Here is a 17,644-nt window from a genome sequence, read left to right as displayed (position 1 = left end):
ATTCTGCCTATTCATGAATATTCCAAGTCTTGCCATCTTCTAAAGTCATCTTGAATTTATTTCTTCAGTGTACTGTAATTTTCATTATAGAGGTCATAACTTTCTTGGTTAGTTTATTCCAAGATATGTAATTTTAAAGCTCTTGTGAATGGGATTTCTTTCCTGATTTCTTTATAAGCAGATTCATTATTGATTTTTGTATGTTGTTACTATGATGAATTTGTTTAATAGCTCTAGAAGTATTCTGGTGGAACCTGTAGGGTCACCTATGTATAAGAGGATTATATTATCTGCAAATATGGATAATTTGACTTATGTTATTCTCTTTGTGTTACTTATTTATTTATGTTGCCTAATCCCTGTGGATAAAATTTCAAGGAATAGATTGAATATGAGTGGTAAAAGTGAACATCCTTTTCTTTTCCTGATTTTAAGGAAAATACTTTCCATTTTTTCCCATTCAGTATGATATCAGTTTCTGGTTTTTCATGCACAGCCTTTATTATTTCAAGGTAAATAATACAGTTTTCTCAGTTTTTATCATGAAGGTTTGTTAAATTTTGTTGAGTGCTTTTCTGCATTTTGAAATAAGCATGTGGTTTTTGTCCTTTGTTCTTTTTATGTTGTGTATTACATTTATCAATTTGTGCATATTACACTGATTTTCTAACAGATATATTGTTTCATAGAACTAATGCTAAAGTTGCCCCATTTATAAATTCTTAGATTTTAGACAAGGTTTTAAACTAAATTTATACTGCAATAGTTTCTGAGTAAGTAATTTAACATCTAGTATATTGGAAATAAGATACATGAGACCATGATCTTGGCTTTAATTCTACCTTCAGAGACAAATGGAAGAGATAGAACCATGAATATATCACTGTAAAATTTTGGTATACAGGGTTATGAATGAAGCCTTCTGGGAACACATATATTTAAGGTAAGCAGAAACAGAAATGTTATTTTAGCAGACTAAAATGAGGGGAATTCTTCATCAAGCAAAGTATGTACTGAAAATGTCACACATCTTTGTGTTTGGGGACTCTCTTGTGATAGCAAAGTTTTAGTAAAATGTTAGCAAATAATTGCTCTGATAAAAAGAAGGAATTGTCTTTCATTTTCTCCATTCATGTGGCTTAAGGAGACTGAATATCTATCCCTATCTTTTCACCCTGGTGAAAAGATATAGTGTGTGTTTAACACTATATGATTATTGCTTCTGATTTCCTAATTTCAACTTTTTTCTGACTTACTAATAGTTATCTCTTTTTCTCCTAACTAATCTTATATTTTTAATAAGACTGTTAAAACATTGTCGCGACCCCTTGCCCGCAAGGAAGACGCAACACTCAGGAATCTTCTCTCAGCAGTTTATTCAGGTCCCTTGATATTTCTTAGCAACACTCAGGAATCTTCTCTCAGCAGTTTATTCAGGTCCCTTGATATTTCTTATTCTTTCTTCTTCTCCTCTTCTCTCTCCCCCGGATGCCCTCCCAGCCTTAATAAAGCATCCCAAGCCCCAATACAAAGCTGCCGCGTGGAGCTTTCTCACAGGGTGGTGAAAATCATGTGCCAACTCTCTCAGATAAGGAGTTGTTTGTCACATACCACAGCGGAGCCAGCGCCATCTCGTAATGGCGACCATAGTCTGCAGAAACGGCAGAAGCGGCTCACCACAAAACATGATATTCTTTATGAAGAGGTTCATTTATAATCTGTAGTCCATAGATAATGAATGATACTAGATTATATCAATGTCAAAACAGTAAACAATTTAAAATAAAATAGTAGGCATTCTTGTTTCTAAATATATCTGGTTATAGGCTCAGATTTTGTAATGGGCACAAGTTGTACACTGACCTTGTTGTGTCATGTTTTTACACATTGTTTTCCATTTTACTTGGGTTCCATTAAACAATAAATATTTTCCACTTCAGTATCCACTGTAAGCAATTAAATTTTCTATATCCACCACTCTACAGACAATGATGGGCCTAACTGCATATTTAGTAAGGATTAAACTATTCTATTATATAAAGAAAACGACCCTTCAGTGACAGAAAGTACTCATAAAAACTGGGAAACTTTATTTTGTTTGAACATTGAGTGGAAGAAAAGTGATTTACTTTTTCCTCTTCAAATTGCCTGATTTCTTAATTTTCTATGTGGACTTCCTACTTATATGTGGACATACTCTCTGGACTGCAGCCACTAACAAACAGGATTCAGATCAATGTTCAGAATGATCCTAAGATCAATATAATGCTTGCCTTGAAAACTTTAGCTAGTTCTTTTTTTTTTCTTTTTTTAAAATTGATTTAAAAACCAATAAATGACAATGGAATGAATGCATTACAATTCTTATTACATATATGCAGCACAATTTTTCATATCTCTGGTTGTATATAAAGTATGTTGACACCAATTCGTGTCTTCATACATGTACTTTGGATGATGATGTCTATCATATTCCACCATCCTTGCTAATCCCCTATCCCCTCCTTTCCCCTTCCACCCCTCTGCCCTATCTAGAATTCATCAATTCCTCCCATGTTCTCCTCCCTATCCCACTGTGAGTCAGCCTCCTTCTATCAGAGAAAAGATTCGGCATTTGTTTTTTGGGGATTGGCTAACTTCACTTAGAATTATCTTCTCCATCCATTTACCTGTAAATGCCATGATTTTCTTCTCTTTTATTGCTGAATAATATTCCATTGTATATATATATGCCACATTTTTTTATCCATTCATCCATTGAAGTGCATCTAGGTTGGCTCCACAGTTTAGCTATTGTGAATTGTGCTGCTATAAACATTGATGTGGCTGTGTCTCTGTAGTATGCTGTTTTTAAGGCTTTTGGGTATAAACCAAGGAGAGGGGTAGCTGGGTCAAATGGTGGTTCCATTCTCAGTATTCCAAAGAATCTCCATATTGCTTTCCATATTGGCTGCACCAATTTGCGTCCCACCAGAAATGTATGAATGTACCTTTTCCCCCCACATCCTTGCCAACACTTATTGTTGTTTGTTTTCATAATAGCTGCCATTCTCACTAGAGGGAGATGATATCTTAGTTTTGATTTGCATTTCTCAAATTGCTAGAGATTATGAACATTTTTTCATATATTTGTTGATTGATTGTATATCCACTTTTGAGAAGTGTCTACTCAGGTCCTTGGAACATTTGTTGATTGGTTTTTTGTTTTTTAGATGCTTAGCTTTTTGAGTTCTTTATATACCCTAGAGATTAGTGCTCTATCTGATGTGTGAGTGGTAGAAATTTGCTCCCAGGATGTAGGCTCCCTGTTAACTTCACAGATTGTTTCTTTTGTTGAGAAGAAACTTTTTAGCTTGATTCCATACCATTTATTGATTCTTGGTTTTAATTCCTGTGCTATAGGAATCTTATTAAGGAAGTTGGAGACTAATCCCACATGATGAAGATTAGGGCCTGCTTTGTCTTCTATTAACAGAGAGTCTCTGGTTTAATTCCTAGGTCCTTGATCCACTTTGAGTTGAGTTTTGTGCATGGTGAGAGATAGGGGTTTAATTTCATTTTGTTGCATATGGATTTCCAGCTTTCCCAGCACCATTTGTTGAAGATGCTATCTTTTCTCCAATGCATGTTTTTGGCAACTTTGTCTAATATAAGATAATTGTAGTTTTGTGGGTTACTCTCTGTGTCCTCTATTCTGTCCATTGGTCTACCAGTCTATTTTGGTGTCAATACGATGCTGTCTTTGTTACTATTGCTCTGTAGTATAGTTTGAGGTCTAGTATAGTGATGCCACCTGCTTCACTCATCCTGCTAAGGATTACTTTACTTATTCTGGGTCTCTTATTTTTTCAGGTGAATTTTATGATTCCTTTTTCTATTTCTATGGGGAATGCCATTGGAATTTTGATCAGAAAAGCTCAGGACTGGATGGATACACAGCTTAGTAAGCTTTTCTGTTTGCTAATTTAATTTTTGGAATTGATAAATTCCCTTGTAAGTAACTGTGGATACCAATTTAATGATTAATCCAAACAATGGGTATTATTTTTTTTTTCAGTATCTAGCAAGGAAGATGTAAGAAAGTTAAGTACAAAGAAAGTTTGAAGTTTGGTACCATGGCAGGCATTGATGAGAAGGCATAGGTTCAAGAATGATCAATGTCAGCCTCAGCAGGTTAGCAAGGCTCCAAGTAACTTAGCAAGAGTTTACCTCCAATAAAAAGTGCTGGGGATATAGCTCAGTGGTTAAGTGCCCCTGGGATCCATCTGTGGTAAAAAAGATATAAACCTTCGAGGTTTGTGTTGTCGTTGCTTTTTTATTTCTCTTTATCATAGGTGTTAGGGTTCCCCATTTTATTCAATTAAATTCAGTTCTTCTAGTGACTCAGGTAAAAACATAACTAGGATCATTGTACATCCAACTCTCTTTTTTTACAGTACATAAATAATCTGAATGGAGATCCTGTCAATTCTGTTCTCAAAGTATTTGTAAGATATGACAGCCTCATATCATCCATTGTCAATATTCTAGTTTGTGCTACTATGATGTGTTGCCTATCATGAAACAATGGACTCCACAGTGTGAGCTGCAGTAAAAATATACAACAAAACATCGTAAATGCACAGAAATTATTTCTCCCTCATGTAACTATCTACCTGAAGAAAATAAGTTCTACTCAAAAAGTCATCCAGGAATCAAGAACTAATTATCTTAGTTCTTACAATAGTTTGTGATGCTGTTTTTGCCCAAATAATTGGACAAGGTTATTTGTATACTGACCTGAAAGAAAATAAAGGTAAAATGGAGAATATACTTTTAATTTTTTTTAAAAAGTGACCCAGAAATGTGCATATACATTTTTTCGCATTCCATTGGAAATAGAAACACCTAGATAGCCTAGAAATCATCTGTACATGTCAGTCTAGCTAACATGTCACCTCAGAGATTGGTAAATGCCACCTACTAAATTTTTCTCTTGTCCACATAAATTACAGACAGGCATGTAGTAATTAATTCAAGTTACTAACAGGAGTTCTTCAAATTAAAAGCCATCTCATTAGACTTAGTTTTAAATTAATAGATGCAATCAATAACAATATTCACTTGACAGCTCATATTTTATAATTTATTAATTATATATCACATAATTGCCCAATGTTTATAACTATTTATATAAATAATATAATTACAATAAAAGAATTGATGGTAATTTTTAATTCAGTATTTTTATTTCACAATTCTTCAGTATAATTTTTAAAATTTTTTATGAAATTATTTGCCAATTTTGTATGCATTTGTTCAAATTTATTTTCATTTTTCTTTGACTCTATGTATATAATTGTGATCACTGCTTTAAAAACACAATTTTACTGAAGAAGCTTGGTCTTCCTAAAAATTTGTTCTAGAACTTATGAACCTAAACTTCACCTAGGGAATTCATAATGAAGGCAGGATGTGGCACATATGAAATAAAGCATCTATTACTTGAAGTGTAGGGATCAAAACCAGGCCCTTGTACAGCTAGGCTCTACCACTGAGCTACATCCTCAGCCCAAAATAAAGGCACTTCTATGACACAAACATTTTGATGTAGAAGATGTGGAGAGAAGTTTTCATCCAATCTCTGAAAATTTCAAGTTGAGTTTCATTGGGCAATCTTTCTTCATTATCAAATTAAGACAATGATTACATGAACTCACACATATCTTCAAATACTACTAAGTAATGACTATTCAAAGAGGCTTTCTATCCCAGGAATTATATACTTACCAATTATGATTAGAATTCTTAGCAATAAAATATTCTTATTTGAGATTTTCTTTTCTCAGTTGCAAAACACATTTTCTTGTATGTAGAAAAGGTTGACTTTATTGACAAATACTCATTCTTTTCCACAAAACTCCTAAAGTTAATACTTAGAATCTGCCCCTTTCAAAAAACATCATTTAAAGTTAACACTAGAATAAGTATATGATATTAATACTATTTATATTTGTATTGCACATATAAGGGGGGTATTGAGTGTGAATTAATCAGGAACTGTTTATTGAAAACATGATGATAAATCAATTTAAGTGATAAGATTTGATTCAGAAAAAAAGTTGGATTGAAATAGATATGGGTTCTTCAACAATATGTTTGAATGAGACTATACAAGCTGTAAGACAGTCCTGTTCCTGAATAAAAACTGGGAAATTTTTGAGAGGTGACTTGAATGAGGCTTATGTGATGGAGTTAATTTATCTTCTGCACTAAATTAAAGAGAAAGAACAAGTACTAAATCTCTCAATATTTGTAGTTAAAGTTTTGTTTCCTTCACTGTTATGAATCTATACTTACCTATTAATCGTTTTTCATTGCCCCCAAGTCCTTTTTTTTGTTTTCTCTTCTTTCTTCCCTTCTTTCCTCTCTCCCTTATCCCCTTCTTCCTTTTCTTCCTTCCTTTTAACATATAATCATTATAAGCATTCTAGAGGTTTTCATTCTTTTCCTTAATAGCTTATAAGGTAATCAGTGATGAATTTTTTGTTTTTTCCTAGCAAATATGGCAAATATGTGTATTAAATTTCTCCATGCAAATCTTCATTTTATCCAGGAAGACCCACTACATTATGTGAGACTATGGGCAAAGCTGAAATTTGGCTAATCCGGACATATTGGGATTTTGAATTTCCTCGTCCATACTTACCTAATTTTGAGTTTGTTGGAGGATTGCACTGTAAACCTGCCAAACCTTTACCTAAGGTATGTCTATGGTGATAAAATTGTCCCATTTTCCTTTAAAGTTCACAGCTCCAATAACAAAGATATGTTGTTGAATATTTTCAGTCTACCATTCCCAGGTTATTTTCTTCATCATAGGGGTCTTTTTTGAGTGATATTTGGTCTTTTGGATTTTACTTGAGAATTTAGCTGAAGAATAAAATAATTCGAGTAGTGTACTAAAAATACCTGTATCTTTAGTGTGGATACTGAGCAAAAGGACAGAAAGGAGAGCCATGGAATCACTAAGGAGACATTAAGATATTAATGTGAAACCTGATCACCAGGGACATTTTCCAAAGCAGTTGATTGAGAAAAATACCTTCGTGAGAATTCTTTGTGAATTGCACAGAATTTGATGAATAAGAAGAAATTAGTATTAAGGGAAGACATGGAATAAGGTAGCATTCTTAGATTTTAATCCGGGGGATTATTGCCTGGAGGTGACCTTTAGTATCATAGGAAACAGCTGGTAAAAAAAAAACTCCACAGAGTTGATGATGAGTTTAGTTTTTGATCAAAATGGATTATCACGTGATTTCTGGAAACATTTGGGGTAGCACAAGGTCTCAGTATTGGTAGAAAGCATGAAAAATAGATTGACAGTTGTCAGCATACGGAAATAATAATTAAACTGAAAGACTCGCTGGGTGATGCCTGTAATCCCAGCAGCTCTTGGGGCTGAGTCAGGAAGATCACAAATTCAAAACCAGCCTCAGCCTAAGGCCCTCACTTCCTGGACTGTCTGCCAACACAGTGCTGGACAGTCAGGGGCCGAAGCCTTCACTCCATGAGTTACTGGGTACAACCAGCTGAAGAGTTGCCCCCATCTCTCCCTCCTTCTTGGTCCTGCAGGCCAGTCCATGTGCTGAGGCAGCACTTGGTCCCTCAAATACCTCAGCAAGCAGGCGAGACACAGCAGAACCTCAGTTCCTGGGCAGTGGCTGCCCCAAGGTTTCCTCCCAGCTACCCAAAAGGGTCTCAACCCTGTCCCTGGAAGATGTGGGAGGCAGCCTGGGGCCTTATGGAATTCTCTTAAAGAAAGATATTGCGAAGAAGCATTGAGAAAACATAAGAAGTCAAGTTTTCTCAAACATTGTGCCTGAGAAGAATGGATAAAGGAGAAAATTTCATGTCATAATGTCTTTGCAGTAATTTAAGTATAAAATATGCCTCTGCCAGTGAATGTGAAATCGTACCAGAGAAGAGAGCCACTCCCCATGAGTGGGATACCCCACCAATCATGCTCACGATCTTGGGAATTGTTCTGTGGGGAGAAAAGAGGGAAATACAGTCACTTTTTCTTTTATTTGCATGGTGAGATGCACATTTACCCTCTGACTGTTGGCCTTCCTGATGTGGCCAAAAACCAAAATAAAGCCAGTTGTTATGGGATGGGGTAGAAACCCACCCCAATTCAAATGTAATATTGCTTTCTGTAAGCATGATGTCAGTATTTGTTTTTTTGAGAAAAAAATAAAATTGTATGCCATATTCCAAAGTTTTCAAAGAAAAAACGTGGAATGCCAGAAATTTTGGACATAAATAAATTTTAAGAAACAACAACACCAACAATAAATTAGATAACCATGATAAGAACATTATTGTTAATTATTAATAGGTGTGAGTGAAGAGACAAAACTTTGAAAATCTGGTTAGTAGGCTGCCGGTCAAATGGAATGCCCAGTAGAGTTTTGATTTCTGTTTAACTTAAGTAAAGCATATGTAAGCTTAAAATTTCACTTCAAGATTCTGAATATGCTTAACAGTCAAGTTTATGGCTGCAAAAAAAGTTATGCTAGGTACTGTCAGTACAGGAGTTAATAAAACAATAACTAAATAAATATACAGAGAGAGACACAACTCGTCCATGATCACTAGATAATACCCCTACCACACTATTTTATATATCCTTTTCTCCCTTTCACATGTATAATTTCTCAAAAATAACTTGCGAAATGCTTTAAAAGAAGATTCCAATTTGGATTCAATTCCAATCTCAGATTACCTATTGATATAGACTTTGAGCAGTATGATTACCAATCTTAACTTTTACAGTTGATGAATAAATTATGCTAGACACTAAATAAATAGAATAAAAAAATAGACACAGTTAAGTCAAAAATACAGATCAGCATGGTGTGTGTGTGTGTGTGTGTGTGTGTGTGTGTTTGTTTGTTTCTTTATTTGCTTTGTAAGCATCTGTTTAAGAGAAAACAGTTATTAGGACCTCAGAAACACTCTCCTGACATTAAGCAAGCTGGAAAAACAGTGCACTTTAATTCAACACAATGCCCTCCTCTGATAAGTTTACTAGCCATAAATTGACTTTAGAGGATGGCATTCACATAGGTTATTATGTAAAAGGGCCCAGTCCTCAACTTTGCAGTGCCCAATTTGCAAAACTGAGCAATGACTCAGGGGATTTTATTTATATAGAAATCTGTACTTTACTACTGCTCTAAGGCTCAAATTAAATGCACCATCTTATAAAAGTCATTATTCTTATAAGAAGATAAACTGTGGTATCTTCTTCCAAAATATATTAATATATTATATTATACATATATATATATATATATATATATATATATATAAACATTTTTAACAAATTTATTCTTAGCCCTATTAATCAGAAAAGTGAATCCTTGTGAAAAAATTATCTTGAATGTTTGTCTCATAGAAAGGTACATTTTGGATATAACAGGCATATTGATAATATAAAAGCCTAGATATGGATCCTTTCTTTGGCTTCCTGCTATGAAATATTTTTATCAGTTTGTAGATAATTCTGTTGGTTGGTAAAATGATACCTTGAGAATAACAATTGCACTAACCATGAGAAGAGCTGCCATCATTGGCTATTTTTCTCTATAGTGATTTGATTCATATTTGTACTTGCAATTACTTACAATACATATTAGCCATAAGTTTCAGGGATATACTTCCTTTTAAAGAGACTAGATAGTTATATGTCAAAAGATAGAATCAGCCTAACAATTTCTCTGACATTAGTTTTTACTTTTTCTACTTAGAAGTATAGGTGAACATTTTTTTCTTTATGATGCTGCACTTTAAAAAAGAAAAAAAAAATGTATGTCCACAGGAAATGGAAGACTTTGTCCAGAGCTCAGGGGAAGATGGTGTTGTTGCATTTTCTCTGGGGTCAATGGTCAAAAACCTCACAGAAGAAAAGGCCAATCTCATTGCCTCGGCCCTTGCCCAGATTCCACAAAAGGTCAGTATGACCTGCCACTCTTGTCAGTAACTTCTTAGTAATGGGACAGACGGTATAGTTAATCACACTCTTTGCAGATGGATGTTGAAACTCATTAACACTAAGCATAACTGACACCAGCTTTAGGTAAAAATTTGTATAATATTAAAATGTTGAACTTAGGCACATTTGACCATTTGCCTAACAGAACCTTGGCATTACTATCAGAACTCACTTTTGTAATTACTTAATTTTAACAGAATAGAGGTGTAAATATTAGGCCTTTTGTAACATTTTGGCTTCCATCGACTACTCCCAGTTCTGAAGTACAGAATTTTCTGTAGACAGAAAATTTTCTGAAGACAGAAAATACCTTTTATTTTTGTGGTTCAGTGATACCTCCTTGACCTCACCTCCCACTAAGGAGACAACAGAGGCAGGCAAAAGAGAGAGAGAGAGCAGGCCTGAAACCCTATTTATTGGGGGGAAGATAGTTGAGAAAGTTCCACCCAAATAAGGCAAGGGATTAGGTTTCAGGGATAGCTTGGTGATGTCTTGTGGTCAGCAGATTGGCTGACATCTTGGAAGGCCACACCCATCTCAAGTGCTGTGTGGGGATCATAGGCAGAGTAAGTGAGAAGGACACATATCGTCAGTCAGAGCAGCAATGTCAGTCCAGACCCCTCATGTACTCCAATGTGGCATAGCTCACACACACAACCCATGGCTGGCTTGTGACAGTCCAGGAAAAGAGACGACTATATACATGGTACAGAAAAATCATGCTAAAAAGTGTATTCTGAATTTCTGAGTTTTTTAAAAACTCTACCAAAGTGTAATTGCTTTAGAAGTAAAAGATTAGATTCACTTATTTTTTCCAAACTGGATAAAAGCAATTAAAATTGTAACATTATTTTCAAACAATATTCATTTTTAATTTGTTATTCAATTAACCTTGATTTTTATCATTATATGTTTATATTTATATCATTCTAAGTTTATATTTATAAGTTTATATTTATATTTTCTATATAATCCTATTTATGAAGTATCCTGGTACTTTTTATATTTATATATTAGTTAAACTACATAGAAAAGTACAAAGGTAACTATGCTAATTTGGCATAATAGAACTTCCAGTTTCCATTTCTATACTTGTCTGGGGTCAATTTTGCCTTTTCTGGAGGGTGTGGTGGTGCATTCCTATAATCCCAGAGACTGGGGAGGAGGAGGCAGAAGGATTGCTAGTTCAAAGCCAGCCTCAGCAATTTAGTGAGGGACTAAGCAACTGGATGAGACCATGTCTCTAAGTAAAATACAAAATAGGGTTGGGGATGTGGCTCAGTGGTCAAGTGACCCTGGGTTCAACCTCTAGTACCTCTGAAAATTTGCCTTTCTAGCAAAAGACAAATATGTACAAAAATAGTTAATATCCTAATAAAATACTTTATTGAAAAGTAGAATATAAATTGTTATCTAATCCTTCCTCAAAAAAAAGAAGAAATTAGAGAGAGTGCTGGGGAGAAAGGGAGGAAGGGAGGGGAGAAAGGAGAGGAGGAAGGAGGGAGAGGAGAAGGAAGATGGAGAAGAAAATACTGTCACCAAAATAAATAAATAAATAAATAAGAAGAATAAAAGAAAAGAGAAAAAAAAAACAAAAATATAAAGCTAATTACATTTTTGAAAAAAATTACACTTGAAACATACCATGTAGGATGAAATAGTTTACACAGAATTTGTGTTTCTCTCAATGTTTTTAACCTCCATTTTCTGATTTATTAGACTAGTCCTATTTATATCCTATTTCTCTAAAGAATCACTTCCAACAATTTTTAAGTAATAATCCTCAAAATATACTATACTTAATAGAATCTGAATACAAGTCTTTAAAGATATACATGAACAGTCCCAGTATGTACCTCAATATTTGCAAGCTGCAAACTCCTTCTATGTACCCCTCAATCAGCTATCACTGGTAGTATGGAGGTATGTGATTCCTAAATAAGTCTACAGACTGAACACACTTTCATTGTGTGTAGTTGAAATATGATAGCATTGTCTTCCACAGGTCTTATGGAGATACCAAGGAAAGAAACCAGCCACATTAGGAGCCAATACTCGAATTTTTGATTGGCTACCTCAGAATGACCTTCTTGGTAAGACTGTGGGGGAAGAAAAGTTGTATCATTGGATAAGAGAAAAGTCAAGTCACTACTTTGTAAGTTTGTTGTCACATAATCTTGCTATTGAATATCAACAAGTGCACTTTAAAAATATTTAATAACTAAACATTTTCATATTTGATTCCATTTTTAAAGCAGCTGTAATTAAACAATTGGCCATTAAATTCATAAATTCATGCTTCCCCTAATTCTCAGTTAAGACTCATCATATTTCAAATTTCAATCCCAGCTCAGATAACACCACCTTAGTAATGCCTTCCCAGACAATGAAAAAATGTATTCTCTTTCTGGGATCACAGTTTTTTAGGGTAGCATTGTCTTCAATGAGATTAGCTTTTGTTAAAAAAAAAAAATGTTGCCTTCTTCAGTGACTTATATACTATAGCTTTTTGTTGCTTCCATCTCTGGAACTTTGCTAATGTGTTAGCTTGAAATCCATACCCACTTCTCCCTCCATCCCCAAACTAGGTCATCCTAAAACCAAAGCTTTTATCACTCATGGTGGAACTAATGGGATCTATGAAGCTATTTATCATGGGATCCCTATGGTGGGAATCCCCATGTTTGCTGATCAACCTGATAACATCGCTCACATGAGGGCCAAAGGAGCAGCTGTGGAGGTGAACTTCAACACAATGACAAGTGCGGATTTGCTCAGTGCTGAGAACAGTCATTAATGACCCTTCGTGAGTACTGCTTCTTTTAAAGACTTATCTGCCATTGATTATGTTATTGGTAATCCTAGAAAAGTACCACTGCCTCAACCTTCATAATGGGTTTATTGTCAAATAATATAGCTTGACAAATGTAAAACCCTTTATTTCATTCCCAACTGTGAAAATGATTTCCTGACATGAAAATATAACAGCAGCAACAACGACAACAAAAACCTGGTTTCAAATAATCTACTAACATTTTTTCAAAATAAACACAATTATAATAGAAGCACTTACATTGTTTTTCTGGATAATCTGTTTAATTTCATGAATAAAAATATTTAAATATTATAGACCATTTATTAAGTGCAAAATGAAAGTGATAATGGTCCCAATATTAAACATTCAAAAATAATTACTAATACTGTCAAACAGTGTTGTTAAACACTGCTAATAGCTATTTCTGAATCATTAATAGCTTTAGGATCTTTTAGACATCATAATTTATGAGGTAGCTAGGGGTTAGGAACTTCAATAATTTTTAGTATGATATGATTTTTTTTCCCTATAAATGTTGTTCTTGAAGTTCAATCAATTTCTTTCTTACCAGGATGTTAATTACTGATAATTTAGTTCATTTTATTAAACATGAAAGCTGATAGATTTTGTAATTCTTTTTACCTCTAATGTATAGAATGTCCATTAAATTTTAATTTAATTTTATAATGATTGATTCATGAAAACAGAATCATAGATACTCAGAAATTTCCAAGTAAATACTAAAATTTGTCTAATTAAAATATATTCACACTAATCCTCAACCTAATACTGCCTCTGAGATTTTCTGAAAACACAGGGTGGTATAGTGTAGAGAATATAGATGTATTTACATGTATCCCATTATCTTATTCCCAAAAGCAATTAAGAAGCACAAAAGATTACATAGTAATATATAAATCATAGTAATTTTAATTATTCAAAATATTTTATCATTGTCATAAAACAGTTCATAAAAATATGAAATAATACATTTATGAACATGATCCTTGATTATTCTTATTCATTAAACAGTTTACCTGTATTCCTATGTATACATTTATCTATAAAATTTATTTATATTCAAAATTTTAAATCTTTATCTATAAAAAGTGAAAATCTTAACAAAAATCTGATTTGCAGAAAAAAGTTTTTACAGCATATACACTTTTGTCTAAAGTGCAATAGAATGAACATGTGTGTGTGATTACTATCTTGACCTTACAGGTGAATGGCAGGATGGCTCTTCTTCACTATACACAAAGAATGCATGTTGATAATCTCATGCTGCTGTCTCTAGGTCATATTCACCTGTGAATGATGACCACATTCCCTTTCCCCAATCCTAACAATGTCCTGCTAGCACAAACCAACCTGGAACCTACTAGTCTGGCTAAACTACCAGAATGAAGACATATCTTACCTTTTAAATACATAGACTTTTACCCAGTGTTGTTTGAGAAACAATTAGAGCTATTAACAATAATTCTTGCTATTGTGGTGCCATGTTGATTAGGGGGGCTCTAATTCTAGGGAGAGTTTTATTTCTTTCAAGAACTCCATGCACTTGGATTTGCCAATTCTCAGTGTTTTCATTCAGTCCTGACATTGCCAAGAAAGACATTGTCATTTTCACCACAAATATGCAAATGTGTGCAAAGGAATAATTACCACACTGCAATGATCTCAACACTGTAAAATGAGTCATCAAAGTTGATGACTAACTCCCCGTGTTTGTCATTTGATCTGTTCAGATGTTAGTGGCCGTGCATATTGATGTTTTAAATAATATTATCTAATAATATTGGGTTATTCTCATCTTCATCTTAAAACAGTCCTGAACACTATAGCTCACATAATATCAATTTTTTTTCATTGAAAAATTAGGCTATCTATTTACAACTGAATATTTTATTTCTTTCTACATATACATTTCTATATCTAAAAACTATGTTGTGTTAAGAATTTATCTCTTCCACATATACACTTTTATGACTTAAAATCCTGGTCAACTGGCTAAGTTCATGCAAGATAAACTTTTTCTCAACATATCTATGGGTTTTAACTTGTATAATATTGATCTTACCTTTAGTAAAAAACAAAAATAAAAACTAACTTTTATGTATTTGCCTTTTAGTTATAAAGAAAATGCCATGAGGTTATCAAGAATTCATCATGATCAGCCTGTAAAGCCCCTGGACCGAGCTGTCTTCTGGATCGAGTTTGTCATGCGCCACAAAGGAGCCAAGCACCTACGGCCAGCCTCCCATGACCTCACCTGGTTTCAGTACCACTCTTTAGATGTGATTGGATTCTTGCTGGCCTGTGTGACAACTGTTATATTCATGGTCACAAAATGTTGTTTGTTTTCTTGTAAAAAAATTGGAAAGACAGGAAAGAAGAAAAAAAGGGAATAGGTCAAGAAAAGAGGAAACAGACCTTTCTAAGTTTGGCAAAGTCCAGAATTGTGAAATCCTATTGATTCTAGACACAAAAAGCTTACTGAAAATCCATCTCTGCTTTCTGTTTTCAGATATCCCCTTCTGGGCTGGGGGTATAGCTCAGTTGGTAGAGTGCTTGCCTAGCATGCACTGGGTTCAATTCCCAGTGCCACAAAAAAGAAAAACAAAAATCCCATTATTCTGACTTAGTCTAGAGAAAAGCCTAGGTCTCAACATGACCATTAACTAGTGAGTATGTTCCATTCTTTCTTTCCCACTCTTCCTTTCTTCCTCTCACTTTCCTGACACAGGGGCACTACAAAGTCTAAATATGTTCTTTTCATAATGTAATTTTAAATTTTTAAAAATCAATTTATGCACTGACTAAAAATATACCAAATCCTAGGGAAAGCACAAAGTTTAAATGGAATTTGATGGTTGTAAGGAAATCAGGAGTCAAATTCACAAGTCCCCAAAGACCACACAAATCAAATAACCACCACAGGAAATTAGTTAACAATTTTATTTTTAAATTAAGGAAAAAAAAAAACACTCCTCTGCTTCTCCATTGTTACAGTGATTACAGCATGAATTTATAACTGTGACGGTATATCATGGTGGGTCTACAACATTTTCATTGAACACATTTAGATAATCATGGTCTTTTTCCTGCTTTTCTTCAACAAATATTCTTGTTTGTCCTCTACTGTAAGGATTTGGATACTGTCTCCAGAAAGGGAAGACATGAATTATTTTTTTCAGAGTCAGTAATATGTTAAAGACGAAATGATCATTTTTAGAGAATATAATTAGAAAAAGAACAAAATTAGTAATTTTATAAAATTTTTAAGTAATGGTACTATTAATAAGTGCTAATCCATATATTTTAAATCACTAATATTCATAATTTATGATCACTATTTATAATCAAGTTTAATTTTCTGCCAAAAAATATTTACTAAGAATTTAAGATTGCTGTTTCCAGTTTCTATAAGTTTAAATTCACCTATTAATTCTTATGCTAAAGATACATGAGTCTACCAGCTTGAATAAGAACATGTTAAAATAAATATTTATTATTTAAGGCAAATAATACTATTTGAATCATCTTTGAATTAATAACATTTATAAACTTAATGGTGTGTATAATTCTTTTAATTTCAGTATTTGATATATAATTGATATAAGTGACATTCATTGGCTTAGTCTTATTTGTTTTAATGTAGTTTATTGAAAACTACTCCATTTAAAAAAATAACTATGTGGCAATGTATGTCTTTGTGAATATATGCATTACAGAAAATGCAAATAAATTGTTTGTGAAGGCTGAAAATGTATTTGATGAATTTTAACAATTTTTTAAAAAGGTGATTCACATTGATGTGTTTTGAGTTTTACAACTTTACTGTATTTTGAGAAGAGTTTTTTATGTTGGCTCCATGATCAGGTTATTTTCTGCAGTTAGAATTCCTCCAGGGAAGTTCCATAGCACTTGGAGATTCAGAAGAGGCTGAAGTTGGTAATTTATTCTGTTCACATACATTCCATATATATGATAAGAGTATCCTCTGGCAGCTTCTCCAGTACTCAAGGTTAACTGGCAGGATTAAGCAAAATTCATCAATTCCAAATCAATATGATAACATGCTTCTTGACGTCTCTCACACTTTCTACTGTATTTTATTACTGAACATCAGATAATTAAGTTGTATCCAAGTAATGTGCTTTATACTAGACATAATTTTGCCTGGTCCCAATGTGTTTCTGCAACATAGTTGGATCAGTCACCAAATACACAAGACAGCAATGTCTTTCCTATTTGGAAAAGGGAAACTCAAAATAATAACAGAACACTCATATTTTCCACTCTAAGTAAATTATGGCCAAAATCCTGGGTTGGGTCATTTATTTTTTTCCTTAAAATTATACCCCCAACTTTCTAGCTCCAGATTATAAAAGTGAAAAACAAAATTTTCTAAGAGAAAAAGTAAAGACTACTTCTTAGAGGCCCCATTCTCATTATTAACTTCTTGACTTCTGGACCCATGTATTCACAGTAAAATAAAAAGACATCAATATCAGGCTATGATTTAAAACATACACAATATCCTTCAATTTATCATTTCAAATAACTAAGGTATGGTCTCCTAAATAAAATCTCAAACAATTGTCATTAAGTAATGAGAACTTGATAAAAATCTGCAAATTTTGCAGACATTGGACTTTGTTGAATTTCCTTTCCTATTACTACATTACCTGGTCATGTTCAGCATTAAGATTATCACCATGATTTTCACTAAAACTTCTTTATGTCCACAGAATTTCATGGCAGCAATGCTACATTGAGGG

At 33.5% G+C, this 17,644-nt stretch overlaps 1 protein-coding gene across 1 annotated transcript in view; it reads left to right on the top strand.

The window, feature by feature from the left end:
* LOC114104660 (UDP-glucuronosyltransferase 2A2) overlaps positions 1-15,271 on the top strand; it is a 45,977-nt gene extending 30,706 nt beyond the window's left edge. Inside the window, 6 exon segments of the mRNA XM_071614801.1 lie at positions 6,596-6,744; positions 9,869-10,000; positions 12,048-12,135; positions 12,631-12,820; positions 12,822-12,848; positions 14,992-15,271. Coding sequence (XP_071470902.1) covers positions 6,596-6,744; positions 9,869-10,000; positions 12,048-12,135; positions 12,631-12,820; positions 12,822-12,848; positions 14,992-15,271 — 866 coding nt within the window.
* The last annotated feature ends 2,373 nt before the right edge of the window (positions 15,272-17,644 follow it).

This window comes from Marmota flaviventris, chromosome 7, assembly GCF_047511675.1.
Source record: "Marmota flaviventris isolate mMarFla1 chromosome 7, mMarFla1.hap1, whole genome shotgun sequence".
Classification (NCBI taxonomy): Eukaryota; Metazoa; Chordata; class Mammalia; order Rodentia; family Sciuridae; genus Marmota; species Marmota flaviventris.
This window is presented reverse-complemented; position numbering and strand designations above follow the sequence as displayed.